At 30.6% G+C, this 20,925-nt stretch overlaps 1 protein-coding gene across 4 annotated transcripts in view; it reads left to right on the top strand.

Annotated features, from left to right (window-relative positions):
* Window positions 1-13,118: 13,118 nt before the first annotated feature.
* Window positions 13,119-20,925, top strand: part of TPL (Transducin family protein / WD-40 repeat family protein) — a 19,434-nt gene continuing 11,627 nt past the window's right edge. Inside the window, exons 1-25 of one of the 4 annotated variants that reach the window (XM_089785411.1) lie at window positions 13,119-13,318; window positions 13,582-13,632; window positions 13,767-13,873; window positions 14,028-14,207; window positions 14,333-14,446; window positions 14,533-14,691; window positions 15,114-15,291; window positions 15,378-15,504; window positions 15,654-15,763; window positions 15,893-16,058; window positions 16,177-16,286; window positions 16,376-16,448; window positions 16,536-16,609; window positions 16,697-16,792; window positions 16,872-16,967; window positions 17,076-17,203; window positions 17,333-17,567; window positions 17,647-17,805; window positions 17,906-18,025; window positions 18,217-18,363; window positions 19,627-19,737; window positions 19,853-20,032; window positions 20,166-20,294; window positions 20,374-20,469; window positions 20,752-20,925. In XM_089785411.1, the coding sequence (XP_089641537.1) occupies window positions 13,794-13,873; window positions 14,028-14,207; window positions 14,333-14,446; window positions 14,533-14,691; window positions 15,114-15,291; window positions 15,378-15,504; window positions 15,654-15,763; window positions 15,893-16,058; window positions 16,177-16,286; window positions 16,376-16,448; window positions 16,536-16,609; window positions 16,697-16,792; window positions 16,872-16,967; window positions 17,076-17,203; window positions 17,333-17,567; window positions 17,647-17,805; window positions 17,906-18,025; window positions 18,217-18,363; window positions 19,627-19,737; window positions 19,853-20,032; window positions 20,166-20,294; window positions 20,374-20,469; window positions 20,752-20,925 (3,042 nt within the window). In that variant the 5' untranslated portion in view covers window positions 13,119-13,318; window positions 13,582-13,632; window positions 13,767-13,793. Of the gene's footprint in view, window positions 13,319-13,581; window positions 13,633-13,730; window positions 13,874-14,027; window positions 14,208-14,332; window positions 14,447-14,532; window positions 14,692-15,113; window positions 15,292-15,377; window positions 15,505-15,653; window positions 15,764-15,892; window positions 16,059-16,176; window positions 16,287-16,375; window positions 16,449-16,535; window positions 16,610-16,696; window positions 16,793-16,871; window positions 16,968-17,075; window positions 17,204-17,332; window positions 17,568-17,646; window positions 17,806-17,905; window positions 18,026-18,216; window positions 18,364-19,626; window positions 19,738-19,852; window positions 20,033-20,165; window positions 20,295-20,373; window positions 20,470-20,751 lie in introns of all 4 variants that reach the window. The other 3 variants (XM_089785412.1, XM_089785410.1, XM_089785413.1) reach the window with 3 other exon arrangements.

Genomic DNA, 20,925 nt, shown 5'->3' with positions numbered 1-20,925 from the left:
GCAACTACCATCCTCCACTATCGTATGCATGGCAAACATGAGAGTAAGTAAATAGTTAAATATAAAAGTAAAACAAAAGTGGTAAAGAAAAAGAAAATCTAGGTACAGTTAATTGGGCTTTTTTTTTGTTTTCTTCTTCTAGTATTTCATTTCTTAAAGAAAATTCAAGGTTTTGAGTTAGATTTGGAGATGCAATTAAGTTGGTTGTAGGTTAATGGGATGGAAGGCAAGTTAATTAATTTTATTAATGGGTTATTTTCCATACCTTTTGACATAATAATGAGGATTGTAGTGTCTTTTCCAAAAGGGGAGGGGGCTGTGAAGGATACTTTTGAGGAAGAGGAATTGGCATAAGTCGAATAAAGTTCAAAGGTTTTCAATAAGAAAAATAGTTAAGCCTGAATTCCATAAATTTTTTAATGCCCTCTTTGAAAAAGGTTCAAATTTTTTAAGCCTTCAGAACAGGCCAACTGATGTTGACCCTTTTCCTTGGTAAAAAGCTTTAAAATGAGAATTAAAAGTGAAGATTTTATAGTAATTAATAAGGGTGGAGGAAATTAGGAGAAGTCAAGACAACCAAATGACTTGGTCATAAAAGAACAATATTTTAATTTTTGAATTTATTTATACATATAAAAATACTTAAATAATTAATAAAAATTTGAATAAATTTTTATTTTTTATTACTTTTAAATTAATTATTTATATTATTATTTTTAATTAAATAAACTCTTATAATTAACTATTGATTGATCATTTTTAATCAAACAGTCACTTATCATTTTTATGTCATGTGATGATATTATATATATTAATTATTAAAATAATAACGATGTAATATATTTACGTTAAATGATAACATGATCATGTTAAATTTTTACCATTTACATCAATGTCCACTTCAATGTCATACAATCATAAAATTACTAATGAATGTTTTGACTAAAAATAATTAAATAATTTTTAATTATAAAAATTTATTTATTTTAAAATAAATATAAAAATTTATTTGAATTATAATTTAAGGATTTTTAAAAATATTATAATTATAAAAATCCATCAAGTCTAAACTACGTAATACAAAATAATTCATTTTTATCTCATAAAAATTGTTTTCATATTTGTATTTTAAAATATAAATTTGATGTTTTTTATTTTCAAATTAAAAGGCAAATTTCATTTAAGAAAAGAGAACAGAGCTGAAAGAAAGGTTGGGGGTCGGTTGAGAGTCAAAATGAGAAGAGAAAGGCAAAAGCGTGTGGGATTAGTTATTGTCTGAAAAGGAAAGCGGGCAGCATTCATGGTACGTGTAATGACAAAGTGATTGGCGCCGTTGGATTTGGATTTTAACGATGATGGTGATGTTTGTCTCGACAACTAAGATGAGGATAAGAAGCAAGACAAAACCCTATTGTAGATGCCTTCTTGTCATTGCCAACCACCTTTTGGCTCTTCTTCTTTAAGTTATTAACTGCTCTTTTCTCTCTCTCTCTCTCTCTCTCTGTGCTTTTCTTTCTTCAAAAGCAAAGCTTTTTCCATGGCCGCCTACAGAAAATGATGCACAGATGTTAAATTCCATTCTAATGGAGAAAACAGGACCCTATCCAAAACAATTTAAAAAGTGATAGACCAATCATGACAAAAATTAATATAATGGGCCTTCCAAACTAATTATCATAAAATTAAACAATTTTGAAAAAAAAAATAAGGAGAATCCCTTATCAATTAATGAATTGATTTATTTGATATTATTATTATGTTTTTTATAATATTTAATAAAAATTCTAAACTATTTAAAAAAATTTAAATAAGATTTTATTTTTTAATATATTTAATTAAATTTTTATATTTTTATTTTAAATTAAATAAATCTTCATTACTAATACTTCATTAATAGTTAAAATATCATTCATCTTTTTTATATCATGTGACATAATAACATATTATAATAAATAATAACATGGTGTAATGACATAACTATGTGAGATTTCACTTTCTATGTTAATACTATATAAATATAAAAATAACAAGTGATATTTTGACTAATGACAAATGATACTATGATCAATTATTAATTAATTAACATTAATTATAAAATTATTTATTATTAATTATAAAGATTTATTTGACACAAACACAAAATAAAAAAAATTAATTAACCATTAATTATTCATAATATATAAATAGCCAGATGGAGAAAGATAAAGTGGATGAGTATTGACATCTTGTAGGACAAATATTGTAATTATTTATGTTTGCTATGGTCCATTAGTTTTTCATGGGTGTTTAATTATGATGGGGAATTGAGTAACCAGTTTTTTGGCTTCAAAAAGAGGTGGCAAACAGTTGATTTTGGATCGTACCATGTCCAATCATATTGTTTACAATTAAATTAAGAATTAAATTTTATATTTTTAATATTAAGTCTAGGTTATTAAAATTTTGAGTCAAATTTGTCTTAAATTAAAATATTTTGGGGGCTGGATTATTTTATATTCGGACCTTTTACATGGAGTTAGAACGAGCGCAAATTGATTTTGCAAACCTGTATGTTTAAAAACTTTTCATATTTAAAATTTTTTTCTTATGTGGTGAATAAAAAAATATAAAAATTTATATGATTCAATATCTTATTTACATCAACGAAATAAAACATTTCTACTATACAAATAAAATCTTTCTTAATAATTTATCAAACTAACCCCAAACTCCTTATACATCCTCACTGTACTACTTACCCACATTTACTCTTTACACCCCACACAAAGCAAAAGATAGAATTGTATGGTATTATATCTCTAGGGTTCCCAAAAGCATTACTTAACTTCTAAAGCCCAAAGATCATATGTATAAATTGGAATGATTCTTAAAGATCAATAGCTTTTTTCTGTTCAAAGTTCTACTATTGTTTAAAAGAAAAAGTAATAAAAGAGCACACTTTACATAGTAGAAAAACAATTAGTAGTAGTTTAGTATCATTCATTCTTTCATTTTACTCTCCCTATTTTACATAATCATAAATCTAACCGCATAAAGTATGTTTAGATCGTTCATATTGAACCAGAAAAGAAAACTGTACAATGTCTAAATGGTTGTATTGTATAGATAGAAACAGAGAAGTCGAACCAATGAAGGAAGCACAGGGAGTGCATGCAAAAACCTTATAAACTATAATAAACATCCGACGTCCATGCAAAGACCCAAAGCCTAAAAGGACAAATTAATCAAAGGAAAGGGTCGATATGCCCTCCGAAAGAAGTCAAATGATCAAAGCCTAAGCACTTCTCTTGCATATTGATAAGAAACATCTAACATAGGAAGTTGGCGAAAAATTAAAGGACAAAACCCCTTAAAGGGTGAAAGGGACTCTTTACCATATGATATTGTATCAAATATAATCGATTATAAACAAAACACCTTGCCAAATTGTTGTCAAACCAAGCATAATGACAATGATATATATAGTTTATCCTTTTGATGGAGCTAACTTGATTCCAAGGTTAAGACTTATGAGAGAAGTTGTCAACCTAATCCTTTTACTTGATAAAAAGGACAAAGCTTATAACTTGTTACTACTATATTACGAAGGAAGGACGTCTAAAGAATCTTATTCTTTTATACTACTATACTACTATTGCAACGTAAATGCGCGTGCCTTCCACGCTCCATGAACATAGCATGATGCGTATTGAATGTGATCTGCCAATTTTCTTCAGAATTTTCTAGGTTTGGTCTAATCTTAACATCTAAGAATGACAAGGATCAAATGACCCATACACGTGAAGCACACAGAGAGCAAGAGATGAGAAACAGGCAGCCACATAAACAGACCAGTATACAGGAAGCAATTAATGCTCTTATGAAATCAGCCAGTATGAAAGCAGTACGAAAGAACCAATTCAACAGCCACCAGCGGCGGCGTTCTATATATGCTTCTTGGCTTCAGTTCCGTTAGTGTGGCTGGGACTTTGGCTTTTTAGGATTTGTATTAGGTTTGGGGCTTAGGGCACTGATTATATTTACTATCTAAATAATTGGGTTCAAGTATTTAAGGAGTGATATCCGGATTCTATGTAAATTCGAGACGAATAGTGAATTCTCTATTTGATATCTCAAATCCAAACAAACCCCGAATCTTATATAATTAATCGAGTAAATTCTTTAATGATTTTGTAATTAATAGTATGGTGTTATGTTTTCACTCGAAGAAATGTTGTTTGCTCAATCATTTTTGCTTTAATTATTTACATTCTTTAATATGAAATTGTTATTAATTAGATTTAAATTTAAAGATGAGAAATCAGAGAACCGATTGGAATGATGGTAGAACAAGGGTGAAGAAGTATAGGTCCAGCGCTCTGTCTAATTAAGCGACTAGAGACTTGACCGGTATCTTTATAAATTTTTGTTCCTATTAATACTTGGATTATAATCTTCAAATACAGAGGATAAGAACGGTTAAACTAAATTTGATTTGTTGTTATTTTTCTGTTAAGAATAATTTGCTATGATTATCCAAATAATGTATTAATTATAAATTTGTTATCTAAAAACACGTAATGGAAGTCAATATTCATTTTGCTAACAATTTCCAACAAAGTATGAGCATTTGATGGGGTCACTATCGATGACCCATTTTGTCATACAAAAAATATCCTAAAATAATATTTAAAATATTATATAAAAATATTATTAAAACTTTATGAATTATTTTTAAAAAAATTTAAATAAATATTTATTTTTTATCTCATTTAATCAAAACTTTTATTTTTATTTTAAATTAAATAAATTTTTATAATTAATAGTTGATTAACTATTATTAATCAAAATATAAATTATTATTTTATATTACATTATATAAATTTTAAAAAATAAAAATACTATGAGATCATATCAATATTTCATATCAACATGTCAAGATATAATTTATTATAATATATTAATATATTATATAATTTAAAATTATAAATAATATTTTTTAATAACAATTAATTAATAATTAATTATAAAAATTTATTTGATTCAAGATAAAGTTTTATCATTAAATGTATTAAGAGAATAAGAATTTTTTTGAAATAATTTAGAAGTCTTTTTAAAATATTATGCTAAAATTATATTAAGCAATATGACATAAATAATATAAAATATCTTAATTAATTTTTTAAAACTAATTTAAAAACATTCTTAGCCATAAAAAAAAAAAGGGTCACTATCTAAAGATAAAAAAGGTAAGAAAAAAGAGGCATTGATAGCATAACTCCACTTTCTCAACTAAAGCAGAAAGACGCACTGCTTGACGACTGACAATTGACAAACTTATGCTAAGGCAAAAGCAACCGATTTTCCATCTCATCTCACGATATTTTCTACTTCGATAAATTTATTTCTTCAATATCTCCGGATCTGGCGACGGAACTAGAAACTAAGCTTTAGGATATATTAATTAATTTCTTTATAACAAAAAATATTAAATTAAATTTTTATTATGTACAGAAAGGGACAGATCAAAAGTGGATTGAATGGATATGCACAGATACGCCAGCCAAACGGCGCGTGGATATTACGTGCTAAATAAAGTTTGAACATTTTTTTTGCCCAAATAAAATTATGGACAACAACTGCTTTCAACTTAGATGTACATTGGCAGCACTTTTAGATTTGGTACGCATATTATTTATTTATTTTATTTAAATTTTACTTATTTATTTTAAATAAGTAAAATTATGCAATTGAAATAATATTTTAAAAAATTTCTGAATTATTTAAAAAATTTTAAATAATATTTTTATTTTTTATTATATTTAATTAATAAAATTTTATAATTAATAATTAATTAATTATCATTAATCAAAATATCACTTATCATTTTATATTCACCTTATACTTAGACATTAACATGACGCTAACTTAAATGGTGAAAATGTGGTATGTTATCGTGTCATGTTACCATTTATTATTACATATCAACATGTCCTATGACATAAAATGATAAGTGACAATAATGACAATTAATCAACGATTAATCACAATGGTATATTTAGTTCAAAATAAAAATATAAAAATTTATTTTAATTCAATAAAAGAATAATAACTTATTTAAATATCTGTAAATAATTCAAAAAAAATTTAAGCATTATGTCTTTTTTATTTTATGTATTTTAATGATATTATTTCGTGATTTAATTTGAAAAATTATAGTTTACAAGTTTACTTTTTAAATTAAGTGAAAATGAAAATGATAAATAACTAAAGAAAAAAAAAATCTAGGGTTAGAGAGGCATCACAATTATGTGAAAGGTACAAGGTGTGGGAATTTTGACCATATATGATAAAGGAATAACTTCAAATATAAGCCATTCATATTTTACGCTTACGACAGTTTTAAGATTACACATGTGGTTCGACCATTTGAAAATGACCTTGTCCTCAAACATCTCACCCTTACCTCTTTGAGCATATCCCAAGTAAGATGGAAAAATGAATTTCCTTTGATTTTATCAACAAACTATTAATTCAACCCATAAATCAACAATTTCAAATCATATATGATTTTTGTAAAATATGACACATCAATACATTGATTTGAAATTTTGTTACCTACTATGAAAATTCTCTTGGCTATAAATTAATTTTAAAAAAAAGTTAAAGATGTATAGATATGGAACCCAACTCGAAGGTTGCGTGGTCCCTTTCGAGTGGAGTGATGGTTGAAAGCTCTAGGTTTGATCATATATATATATAGATATGTAGCATTATCAACGTCTATCTTTTTCTTGATTTTAAGGTGTCATTATCAAACGATTTGAAGGTGTCATCGTCACCTAAATGCTATATTTGTATATATACAAAGGGAAAAAATTATAATAGATTGAGAAATTATGATTGGTGATCAACAATTAATCATTTAATGTTATTTATTTATCACACGTTATTATTGACATCTAGTGTTAATACGAATATTCTTTATGAGTTTGTCTAATTTATCTGTCTTATTATTCAAGTTAAATTCATCGATATGAATGAAACCTTTTTGTGATAGATAATAAGGTTTAAATAAATCTAAATCAAAATGAGATTTTTTTTAGTAAGTGAGAGTTCGTACAACAAAAACATTATACAATTGAACAACATGTCCTATTACATATTAATATATGCTATTACATATTGTTTTGCCACTTTTTTATTTCAAGAGATGTCGGGCCCGGGGAACTTATTTTTTATTTGATAAAGTTGTGGAAAATAAGTGCATGCCATATAGGAAAATTTCATGATTTTCATGTTTATTTTACATATTGTATAATATTGTTGAGGAAGGGCCTTTCATGTTTATTTCCGGGCATTTCGTGTTTATGTTAATAAATAGAATTATACCCACATGACTAACAGAGGTGTTCGTAGTCAGCTTATTCATTTGGCTTGAGTACTAGACATGATATTTAGTGTATGTTTGGTTTTTTTTTTAATTTAGTTATTTTTTAAAAATAAATACTGGTCAAACAAATATTTTGAGAAGTTTTAAAAAAATCAAAATTTTTTTAAAAAATAGCTTCACGAAAAGCTCTAGAGATAACTTTCTCTTCTTCTTTTTTTTAAAAAAAACATGTTAACTTTGCAAACAAACCTTTCTTTTTATTTAAAAAAATTCTCATCTATTAAAAATAATTTCAACATTATCTATTTTTATTTTTATATAATTTATTATTAATTATAAACTTTATACTATATAAAAATACTTTTTTTATTTTTAATAAATAAAAAATAAAGTTAACTTTTTTTCATTGTAAAAAAAGGAATTTGTGATTATTAGAAAGTTATTTATTAAATGATAATTAATATATTTTTATTTAAAAATATTACTATAATTTATTAAATATTTTATAATAAATTTAACATTAAAAAAGTCAAGTTCAACCCAGAGCTTAGATTTTCATGGATTTGATTGACTCATAAAGAACTCTATTGATTAACAATTTTTTAGGATAATGTTTGAAAATTTTTTATTTTTTTATTACATTCAATGAAGGTCTTATAATTTTATTTTGGGTCAATTAATTATCATTAGTCAAAATGTCTCTTATCATTTTAGACTCACATGGCATTGAAGTGACACTAATGTAGATGGTGAAAAATATCATATGATCATATCATTGTGCGACATTAGTATGTCACATCATCAACAATTATGATATATTAATATGTTACGTCATCATTAATTATGGTATGATAACCTGTCTCATGAGGAACATATGACATATATTAGCAAATGGCATTTTGATTAAGTCAATCATTAATTATAAAAACTTATTTGGCTCAAAATAAAAATATAAGAACTTGTTTGATTCAAAATAAAAGAACATAGGCTTTATTGAACATAATAAAAGAACAAAGACTTATTTAAATTTTTTTAAATAATTTAAGGATTGTTTTAGGTATTGTCCAATTTTTTGATTATGTCAATATATGGAAGGCTAAAACATAAAACTTCCTTTGAGATTTGATTAAAAATACACTGAATCTTCATTAGTTTAAAAATACACTGAATCTTCATTAGTTTAAAAATACACTCTTATCCTTCTAAGTTTGATTGAACTACCCATCCAAACCATGTTAATCCCTATTATTGACCATTAGGTGTTGATGGTCTTGATCCTATATGGGAAATCTATAATTTGACTAACAGTGGCAGTGCAACTAATCAAGGAAATTTGACTAATTAGAGAGAATTTATTAATTTAATTCGTACAACCAAAACAATGAATTTAATTAATTGTTTTTAATTTATCTAATCATCTTTCACATATTTTTCTTAATCTTTCTTCTTGGTTTATACCTCGTGGGACCAAAACTTGACTTGACGACATTCAAATTAGACAATCTTTGATGGACTTTGGCATTAGCCTGTGATCTTAATGCATAGGAGAAATTAGGTTGAATAAGGCTTCGCTCGAATAAGACACTTTACGTTAATTAACATAATTTTTTATTAATTTGTAAAATATTTTATATTCGTAAAATTTTATTTCATTTTAAAACAGAAAAAAAAATGTTAAAAAAAACCTTTTTCAAAAAATACTTTTCAACTTTACCGAATGGAACCTAAGTCGTGTTTACTTATCTCATGACACAAGCACCGGCCTGGGGGGCGGGGAAGAATATTGCATACCCTAATTCGTTCTACATACAAACTTATTGGTTAAGCTTTGTTGAATACTAAGGGATGTGAAGATTGGAGCCATCGGGGGGTCACCATCCTACCTATCTTTTGTCGGTTCCTTGTTTGGTTGTCCAAATCAGGGAAAAGAGTGGGATAGATAGAAAGAAGAAGAACCCTCGCGTTGGTGATAAGAACAAGTTTTAATCAAAGCTTTTTGGACCTTCAATTTCAAATACTCGAGAGAAGATGCATGGAATTATTGTCCTCTTCCTGTTGACAGCCGAGTTCTAGAGAGAGTGAAGTCCTTTTCTCCTCTAAAACCATTCCACCTTTAATTCTAACATAATTTATACCCCCCATATATTTTATTCTGTATTAATTATTTAATGCTACACCTACTTTTATACATTGTATTCATGTTATTTGGTCAAGGAAATAAAATTAAAAGCATCAAGTAGGGTGTTAATTGATAGTAAATCATTACTATGCTACAGGTGAATCATGGCCGAATAGTAACTCTAACTCGACATTTGTTTTGAGTTTTAGTATTACAGATTTAATAATTTTTTCAATCTAAATTACGTGATTTTATAAAATTTAAGTTTAAATTGTTAGTAATAATTGATTTAAATCCTTATATAAATCTTAGTAGTCGTATTTATATCCGATTTACCATAAAGTATCATATCTCTTTTTTTTTAAATTTTTTTTATGTTCATAATCATTGTTGGCTCAAATCTTGGTTGTTATTTATTTACTATACTTATGTACCGAATATATCCGTTTGCTTTTAATATATAGTTGGGGAAGCTACATTTGGAAAATCTTTAAATGTGAATATGGTTTCCTATGATGAATCCTAACACTACACTGACTAGCTCAACGTGTTGATAGAAAGTCTAATTAATTTAACTCTTCGAAATTTAAAAAAACCTCTTGAACTCGAAGTTAATCAACTTTAAATTGATTTAAATTTAAATTGTAAATTATTTAAATTTAATTAAAACCAATTAAATCAAATACAAAATAATTTAAAAAAAGTAATTTGATTTGAATTAATTTTGGAAAGCTAATAATGTAAAACTTGAACTTGAATTACTAATATGAAATGATGGAAATTTAGAAAAATAATAAATTAAGAATGACTTCTAAATCGATGCACCAAACAATGTCAATCTAACTAATTAAATCATAAATGGACCGACCAAGTCCAACTATGCTTAAGAGTGTACTTTGATAAATGATACCACCATATATAGTCCAAAATGATGGGCACCATTGCAGACTTCGCTTTTTTTTTTTTTCGAAAAAAAGAAATATTTATAATTAGAAATTACAAAAAAAAAAAAAGAAAGGGAGGAAAACGTGAACGCACGCGCTGGGACACAGAGGCAAATTCCAAACATGGGGGGGACAGTTGCGTTTGTACACCATCATATCAGATCTGTCCGCGGACTGATGAATAGTGGGAACAACTTGACTCAAGGTCACACTACCACCTTGTCGAGTCATCAGTGGCTCGTGCTAATCACCCTCCTTCGTAGCGCGTCTGAACTAGAATCTTGGCCTTTTTCGGTTTCCCCTTCTTTTCCGATTATTTTGTCCTTTTGGTAGCTTGCACTTTACATTTATCTGCCTTCATTTCTCTTTCACTTTTTTTTTTCGAATTTTCATTTTCCTGACCGTCACGCATGCCTGACTTAATTAAAAAAAACCTCTTTAACTTGTTTTAAAAAATTTAAATAAATATTTATTTTTATTATATTTAATTAAATTTTTATATATTTATTTTAAATTAAATAAATTTTTTCTCAATAACTGATTAATTATTATTAATTAAAATATAACTTATCATTATATTTAAGTCTTATTGATATAACATTGACATCAATAATAAAAATATCACACGATAATGTCATCTTGTCATATTAGATATTATATCACTATCTGTTATAGTATGTTAATATATTATATTGATATTATATAATATAAAAATAATAAATAATTTTTTATTAGAAATAATTAATTAATCTTTTTTAAATTAATAAATTAATCATTAGTTAATTTATTTGACTTGAATAAATCCAAAAATAGCTAGTAAAATCCTTGCATCTCATCAACCAGACATAAGGCAAAAAAAATCTATTTACTTAAATTATATTCCATGTGACATGTGAAAAATGGGGAAAAAAAAAATCACCATCATGTAATTGAATGTATGATATTTAATGATAGGTGTAGTCGTATAGTATTTTCAACCCATTAGACAGAGCTGAACCCCTAATGATGTAGCTAGGTTGTAAGAGTAGCTAACTTTAAGCAACAAAGGAATCATAGGCAGGAGGCTAAACATTTTGAGAAACCCTAATATTCCTTTGTTGGAGTACCTTTGACTTTATCAACTCATGCATGGAACTTTTGCTTTATGGTTCTTGTTTTTTTTTGGTTGGAGACTTTTTATATGACTTATGCATTCAGGTGAAAGTATTTCCTTAGAGAATATCTTTAACAAATGCTAGGTGCTTGCTTTTAGTACAATTTGTTATGAAATTGATTTTAAATTATTTTATATATATATTTTGCAAGATATGACTTTAATTTCAAAAGCAAAGATTCAAAGTCAATTTTATAGAATTGAATTAAATAATTAAATATATTGAGAGATAATTTAAGAATGTTATAATCAAGTCTCCTCCGACTTAATTAAGTAAAATTAAGATATCGTATAATCGAGTTCGGATAATAAAACTATTACCTGTCAGAAGTTCAAGTAGTAGTTTGAAGATATTTATTATTTGAATTTGATTATAAATAATTAATTTTAATTTTATATAAATTATTTATAATTAATATAATATTTATTAAAATTCATTAATTATTCTAAATATGATTTTAATTATTAATTTATTTTTTTATGAATTAATTTTAATCAAATATTTAATGGATGAAATCTTGGATATTAGAGAAAGCATTTGGATAACAATTTAAAAATTCAATCGAGTATGCATAAAGTTTGCATACTAAATAAATAATGGATGCCCTATCTGTTGACATCCTCGGAAAATAACACGACAAATAGACATTGAATTGAATTCTTTGGGTAGAATAGTTAATTTTTACCATAAATAAAATTAAAGTCTATCTTTTGTGGTTATGTATATGTATATATATATATTCTTTTTCCAAGTTAGAATCAATCACGGATGGACTTTTTTACTCGTCAGATTATGACACCAACCTAAACTCCTTTGTCCCCACAACAAAACAAACTCGTAAATAAATAAATAAATAACTAAAAAAACTCAATCCCATTCGCTTGAATCAATAATAATGTTAATTATTGCTGGCTTTCAAAACCAAAAGCAACTTCTCGCCTCAATATCTCGCGATAAATTCACGATTGACGTGATAAAAATTCAGTGTTGTCCAACTTTCACGTGATATGATACAAGTACCGAATTTCTTGTTTCTCCAGCCTTCGGCGCCCTGGAATGGCAGGTTACGTAATATTCACCAACCTTCAGGGTCAAACTTCCTGGGTCCCCCCTCCGAGAAAAAGCCTGTCGTTTCTTTGGGGGATCTGAGAAGAGTAAATATCGCTTTCCAAGTTCTTTTCCTCTACTTCTCACCCCTACCTTAATCTTAGTCGGTGATCCTCCGATCAAAATCATAAAAAATCCAATTCGGATCGACGGTTGGGAAGGAAAACTAAAATAGATTCGCCATATCTGATTATTTTTTGAAGTTAGAATAGCTGTCAGCTAGAGATTCCGCGCCGATAAACTCGACAAAGTGTAGCCGGCTAAGTGGGGCCCATCATTTCACTGGACTTATGAATAAGCCCGATAACTTATCAAAAGGACCTATCCATTTCAAAGGAAGGGATCAAGTGATAACCAGAGCTACTTATCATCTTCTTTATCTGTCTCCCCTTCCCTATAAAAATCGCCATTTCTGCAAGGTTTTAGGTTGGGTATTATATAAAAAGGAATATAATTTTTCTAGAGAGAGAAAGAGACAATCTCTGGCTGGCTTTTGTGTGTGTGGGTGTTTTTTTTTTTCCATTTTTCTAGAGAGAGAAAGCTTCGTTTTTTTCTTCCTCCAAGAGAGAGGAAGCTTCTTCTTTGTTTCTCTCTCTGAAAGTCGATCTCTTCGAAGAACAAGGTAAGTTTTCTAACAAATCTATTTACTTTTGTTCCTGTATTTGTGTTTTGTAGAATCTGTTACTTTAAAAATCTTTAGCTTTTTTTTTGGTCTCCTTTTTTGCTTTTAATATATCTTTGTTTCGCTTTATTTTTTTTTTATTTACGGAAAAACTGCATCTTGGGTTTCTAGACGGTATAAAGTTGGCTTTTTTTTTTGTTGTTGTTATCTCTTTGATCCAAAAAACCCTAGAATTTACCCTTTTTTCTTCTTGATTATGTCAGAAAAGTGAGTTCTTTAGGGGGCTTGAAGATGGTTGAATGATCTAGTTCCATGTAAAATATTAAACTTTTGGGTTTCATTTCGGATTTTATGAGTTTTTCAAGGGATTGTGAGCTGACCCTTTTTTGTATATTTTGGAATATTTTTGCAGATCTAGTGTTTATATTTTGTTATTTTTGTTTCATAGTTGGGAATTGAAGACGGGGCGGCTACGATGTCGTCTCTCAGTAGAGAGCTCGTGTTCTTGATCTTACAGTTTCTAGATGAGGAAAAGTTTAAAGAGACCGTCCACAAGTAATCTCTCTATTTTTCTTTTGAAAAATATTAAATAGCATTTTAGTTTTAGTACTTTTCAAAGTTTAATGATATTTACTATTTGTTGTTAACTGATAATTTAAATGTAACAATTTCAGCTTATTAATGTTTTTTATTATTTGAATTTAAATAGGCTTGAACAGGAATCTGGGTTTTTCTTTAATATGAAATATTTCGAGGATGAGGTGCATAATGGAAATTGGGATGAGGTTGAGAAATACCTGTCTGGTTTCACCAAGGTTGACGATAATCGATATTCCATGAAAATCTTTTTTGAGATAAGAAAGCAGAAGTATCTTGAGGCATTGGATAAGTAAGCTTTTTGCATGCTGTTCAATTCTGATTTGTTTTATTAATCATTGCAAGTTTGATGTGATGTTTCTGCTGGCAAGTTCCTTGGTAGAATTCACTGACAATTGGAATGATTAAATTTGTTAGGCATGATCGATCCAAGGCTGTGGAGATATTGGTAAAGGATTTGAAAGTTTTTGCTACATTTAATGAGGAGCTATTCAAGGAAATCACTCAGCTTTTGACGTTGGAGAATTTTAGGTATGTGGCTTGTTTTGAATTGTTCAAGTCTCGATGTAAAATAAGTCACAGTGAATGAACTGAATAATGCATAACTTTCATAACAGAGAGAATGAACAATTGTCAAAGTATGGAGATACCAAGTCTGCTAGGGCAATCATGTTAGTTGAACTCAAGAAGCTTATTGAAGCAAATCCTTTATTCCGTGATAAATTGCAGTTTCCTAACCTTAAAAATTCGAGGTTACGGACCCTCATTAATCAGAGGTAATGTTTCTTGCGTTGTTACATCTTTATCATCAATGCATTAGCCGCTTTGAAGAGATGTCTTTTGGGGGTTTGGGGGGGTGGAGCTCCCTCTATTAATCAATGTACACTATATTTATGTAATGAGCTCACAACTTTGGCATGGCATTTAAAGTTAGTTCTTAATGGCCCAAACTTTTGCATTTTAATTATTTATTTATTTTCATTTGTTGCTTCATTTTACTAGTTGGGTTTCTGCCATAAAAATTTGATGGGAAGAATGATGTGGCCTACATTCTTTATGATACCAAATTAATATGTTTCTTGTCTTGTGTAACCAGCATGTGGTGCCCTTTTTTAGTTATTACTGGCACTGATGTTTTTAATGAACCCAAGTTATTCTTGTGGTTTGAGGGGACAACTGATTTCTTGTGCAATTACAGCTTGAATTGGCAGCATCAACTTTGTAAAAACCCCAGGCCAAATCCAGATATAAAAACTCTCTTTGTGGATCACTCATGTGGACAGCCAAATGGTGCACGGGCACCGTCACCTGCAAATAATCCACTTCTTGGATCCTTACCAAAAGCTGGAGGTTTTCCTCCCCTAGGTGCACATGGGGTGGGTATCCAGCCTAGATAGTAGTATAGCCAACTCGCTTTCCTCTTCTATATCCTTTTCTTAATGTTCTTGATTTACATGTTCAGCCATTTCAACCTACACCAGCACCAGTTCCAGCACCCCTTGCAGGTTGGATGTCAAATCCTTCAACCGTAACTCATCCAGCAGTTTCTGGTGGAGGAGCTATTGGTCTTGGTGCTTCTTCAATCCCAGGTAGCTTGTTTGTTCGACTTTATTATTATTTTTTTAAAAGATTCTTCTTTGTCACAGACCTCTTTAAGTTTCTTTTAGTATGAGGCTGACATCATTCCTTCTTCTAGTTCTTTTTTTAACTTTAGGCATGTCTCATTGTTGATTTGTAGCTGCATTGAAGCATCCAAGGACCCCTCCGACTAATCCATCTGTAGACTACCCACCTGGGGACACTGATCATGTTTCCAAAAGGACAAGGCCCATGGGGATTTCTGATGAGGTACTCTGATATTACTTCAATTAATAATATATATTCATGCTGTTGGCTTGGGTGTCTAGTGGTTATGACTTATGATTGTGTCTTTCCTGCTGCTAGGTTAGTCTACTGAACTTTGCTCACTTTGTGTAGGTAAATCTTCCTGTCAATGTGCTGCCGGTTACATTTCCTGGCCATGGTCACAGTCAGACTTTCAATGCACCCGATGATCTTCCAAAGACTGTAGCAAGAACTCTAAATCAGGGTTCATCTCCTATGAGCATGGATTTTAATCCTAATCAACCGACTCTACTTCTAGGTCTGCTATACTTGTGTATTTTATTTATTTATAGTCGCATTTGGTTTATTTCTCTTTCTGGCTGCTGGTTGTTCTATCTTGGAGATGGAATTCTGAGTATTCTAAATACAATGAACAGTTGGTACCAATGTTGGGGAGATAGCATTGTGGGAAGTTGGTTCTCGGGAGCGGCTGGTTTTAAAGAACTTCAGAGTTTGGGACCTTAGTGCTTGTTCAATGCCTCTTCAGGTTTGTGCCTTCAAGTGTTGTTTATCGTACTTGCTATCTCCATGCTATATTTAGACATACTAAAACAAAACTTGTCTGCTTGAATTCAGGCTGCTCTAGCCAAAGATCCTGCTGTCTCTGTAAACCGTGTAATTTGGAACCACCCTGATGGTTCTCTATTTGGTGAGATGGAATACATTAGAATTAGTCAATGTTTAATCTGCTATAATGGAAATACTGATTTACATGACATACCTGTTTGAAAAACAGGAGTTGCTTACTCAAGGCACATTGTGCAAATTTATTCTTACCATGGTGGTGATGATGTTCGGCAACATCTGGAGGTATATATTAGAGCTAGTTATCTTGGATTCTTCTTAGTTCTTGCTGAAGTTGAGTTGCCTGACTGAAATTGATATTTTCTGGTCTAGATTGATGCTCATGTTGGTGGAGTAAATGATCTTGCATTCTCTCATCCAAATAAGCAACTTTGTGTAATAACCTGTGGTGATGACAAGACAATTAAGGTTTGTTTATCATTTTACATGGTCGGTACTTGTGCTAGGAGAAAAGTTGCTTGTCCTTGCTAATGTCATTTTGTAATAGGTGTGGGATGCTAGCACTGGTGCAAAGCAATATACCTTTGAAGGTCATGAGGCTCCTGTTTATTCCGTCTGCCCTCACTATAAAGAAAACATTCAGGTAAGGATATTGCTTTAGAATGTTACGCATTTGACGCTCGTACTGTGAGCATGTTCTTATGTAGATTCTTCTTCCTGATGTGCTTCCTTTTTAAATTTTCGGCCTCAGTTTATCTTTTCAACGGCCGTAGATGGAAAGATAAAGGCATGGTTGTATGATAATATGGGATCTCGGGTTGACTATGAAGCTCCTGGTCGTTGGTGCACAACCATGGCCTACAGTGCTGATGGTACAAGGTTAGTTTGTTTGCTTGCACCATATTCAGAAGTATTTAACTTCTGCTAATTGACAAAAATGATCAGGATTAAGGTAGTTTTGTTTCAATTCTCCACTGTCCATTCGGGTTTGGTGGGTGGATATTGTAGGCTGTTCTCTTGTGGCACCAGTAAAGATGGGGAGTCATACATCGTAGAATGGAATGAAAGTGAAGGGGCTGTGAAGAGGACATATCAAGGATTCCGGAAGCGTTCTTTGGGTGTTGTGCAATTTGACACAACTAAGAATAGGTATTTGGCAGCTGGTGATGATTTCTCTATCAAATTCTGGGATATGGATAATGTTCAACCATTGACCAGTATTGATGCCGATGGAGGTCTTCCAGTAAGTTCATTGTGTTCAACTAAGTTTTATACCATTCTGAAGATAGGAGCTACTTACATTTGTCTTTCCTAATTCCTAGGCAAGTCCACGCATCCGCTTTAATAAGGATGGCTCTCTTTTGGCTGTTTCTGCCAATGATAATGGGATTAAGATTTTGGTGAACTCAGATGGTATGCGATTATTGCGCACTTTTGAAAACCTTTCTTATGATGCATCAAGAGCATCTGAAGCCCCAAAGGTAGTATTATTACCTCTTTTAATTTCATTAGCAAATTAAAATTTGCTATACCAGGCCCAGATGCTAAATTAAATTGTCTTATGATGTGTTGTTTTCTCAGCCTACTATAAATCCAATCTCAGCTGCTGCAGCGGCAGCGGCAGCGGCAGCAGCAGCAGCAGCTGCTACTAGTGCTGGAATTACAGACAGAAGTGCCTCTGTGGTTGCAATTGCTGCAATGGTCTGTTAGACATGAATATTCTTTTTTTTTATTATTAATTTTTTTAGTTTTTTCATCATCAACATAAAAACTTTTATCAAATCAGCACTTCAACATCATTTTGCGATACGGTTATGTTATAATTGTTTCTCCTTTCAGTAGTGGAGGCTGGGTGCATGACTTTGTGATTTGTGCATTATGCATTTTTTCAGAATGGGGATGCCCGGAGTTTGGGGGATGTGAAACCCAGAATAACGGAAGAATCCAGTGATAAATCAAAGATTTGGAAGCTCACTGAAATCAGTGAACCATCTCAGTGTCGATCTTTGAGGCTTCCTGAAAACTTGAGGGTAACCAAGGTACAGAAATTTCACATTAACTTTGTACTTCGTAGATTTTCTAACATGCTGGTAGGCTGACCACTTAGTTATATTTGTTGTCATGCCAAGTAACTGGTATAGTTTTTCCTGCATGTTTTGGCTGTTTCACTGACACTTAGTCTTTAGCCAATCTGATGGTTTTCATGATTCTGCTTTAGCTGCTTTGCTCTTTCACGCGTACAGTGATCAGCAGATTCCGATTGCATTATAAATAAAGAAACTTAAGCAATACCTTGTAATTCAGAGGTGTGATATTAATTAGTTCTCAATTATGGATTTTAGTTAAGTACTATCCTCAGAAAAATGCTTATAGTATTTAGAATTTGACATTTTTGTCCATATTATATCCTTTTTACCATTTTAAAACTACCTTGCATATCTAGAAAAAAATGTCCTAGTCTTTTCACTTTTATCTTTGGTTGGATCTAGGAAATCTGGCCATTTAATATATCATTGCTTTGCTAAGGAGTGTCATGCTCTGAATTGTTTTTCCACTGAAGGAAACTGTCTAGGATTCTGGTTTACGCTTATGTTGGTCTCTAAGGAAAGGGGTAGAGATTGAAATGAAATGCACTTTTGAGAGGAGTAACAGATCATGCAACCAAATGTATTAGTGCGATTACATCCAGCTTGATGAAAAGGACGCATCATGTGATTCCTACTATCTTTAATCCTGTATCACGAAGAAGTGGATGAATGAAGATCAGACTAAGTAATTCTTGAGTAGTTGGCTAATCTAATAAGATATTGAGAAGTTAACAGTAAATTTACATCACCTTAATGCTACATAACATCACTTAGTCCTAGAAGATGTATAAGTAGATAGAGCCTAAATGGCTTCAAATTGATTATCCTGTATCTGTAAAGAGGCTGATTTAAAGATCTGGTCTAGACCTTGTCTGATGGTGACCTGACGATGAGATTAACCGGTCCTAAAAGACTATTAATTTAAAGTCAAATTGTTCGATAAACGCCCATGATATTTGCAAAAAATGCGCTCTGTAAGTGTTCAGAAATCATACACTGTTTTTCAGTTGTTTCTTTTTTTTATAGTGCACCTTATCCCTACTAAAATTCTCCTTTATGGAACTAGCCCTTTTTTGTGATAATGATTTATGACTTGAATGTATTTTTGGCCATTCACTCTGATGACGATGAATTCAACTTCTGAAATTGAACTCCATCTGATTTATCTCCATTTTTTGGGCCCCATCTTATCAGCTTTTCCTGTGATTTTTTCAGATATCGAGGTTAATCTTCACAAATTCAGGTAATGCTATATTGGCATTAGCATCAAATGCTATTCACTTGCTTTGGAAGTGGCAGCGAAGTGATCGTAATACAATTGGCAAGGTAGGAGGAAGAATATCAAATTAGCTTCCACTCATCATTCGCTAACTTTTTGTCTTACAAGAATATTTTGAAATGACATGTACTGTAATGGTTATATTGTTGCTTCATTCTGTAGGCAACTGCTAGTGTACCACCTCAGTTGTGGCAACCATCAAGTGGCATTTTGATGACAAATGATGTTGCTGACACAAATCCTGAAGAGGCTGTACCCTGTTTTGCTTTATCAAAGAATGATTCTTATGTAATGTCAGCATCTGGGGGAAAGATTTCCTTGTTTAATATGATGACATTTAAGGTAATCCATGACTGCTGGAATGAGTTTCCTTTTTCCATTTTTTCTTTTCATTTATAGTTGGGATAAGAAAGATCTTCCTTCTCTCTGCATTTGTCAATGATTTAAGCATATGATTTTTTATTGACACATGCAGACAATGGCAACTTTCATGCCACCACCACCAGCAGCAACGTTTCTTGCATTCCACCCGCAAGATAATAATATTATTGCTATAGGCATGGATGATTCAACAATTCAGATATATAATGTCCGTGTGGATGAGGTATGATGCATGTTGTGGACATTCAACTCTCATTTGGAGAAGTTTTACTTGTTATTTATTTATCATTTTCATCATCCAGGTGAAGAGTAAACTTAAAGGCCACTCCAAAAGAATAACTGGCCTTGCCTTCTCTCATGTACTGAATGTGCTTGTCTCATCAGGAGCAGATTCTCAGGTATTCAATTTTTATTTTACATGCATGTTACAATGAATTAGCTTCCTCTGAGTTTTATTTCTGTGACAGAATTTGTACATGGCTAGATTACGTGATTTGTTTTTTCCAATAAATCTTCCTAGTGTTGCCTTAGTTGACCTGCTCCATGATAATGAAGTTTCATCAATTGTTTGCTGCATCTGGATTTCTTAGCTACTTGACCAATCAATTAGGAAGTTGCTGTATTATCATCCATAAAAAATTGATTTTGATTCATTGATCACATTACCATTCTTTCTCCAGCTTTGCGTATGGAACACTGATGGATGGGAAAAGCAGAAGGCCAGATTCTTGCAGGTTTCAGCTGGGAGGACCCCAACAGCACAGTCAGACACGCGAGTACAATTCCATCAAGACCAGATACATTTTCTTGTTGTACATGAGACTCAGCTTGCAATATATGAAACAACAAAGCTA

Source organism: Theobroma umbraticum, unplaced genomic scaffold (genome assembly GCF_002168275.2).
Source record: "Theobroma umbraticum cultivar Fairchild unplaced genomic scaffold, ASM216827v3 scaffold_228.0, whole genome shotgun sequence".
NCBI lineage: Eukaryota > Viridiplantae > Streptophyta > Magnoliopsida > Malvales > Malvaceae > Theobroma > Theobroma umbraticum.
Note: the sequence above shows the minus strand (reverse complement) of the source record. Positions and strands in the feature narration are given on the sequence as shown.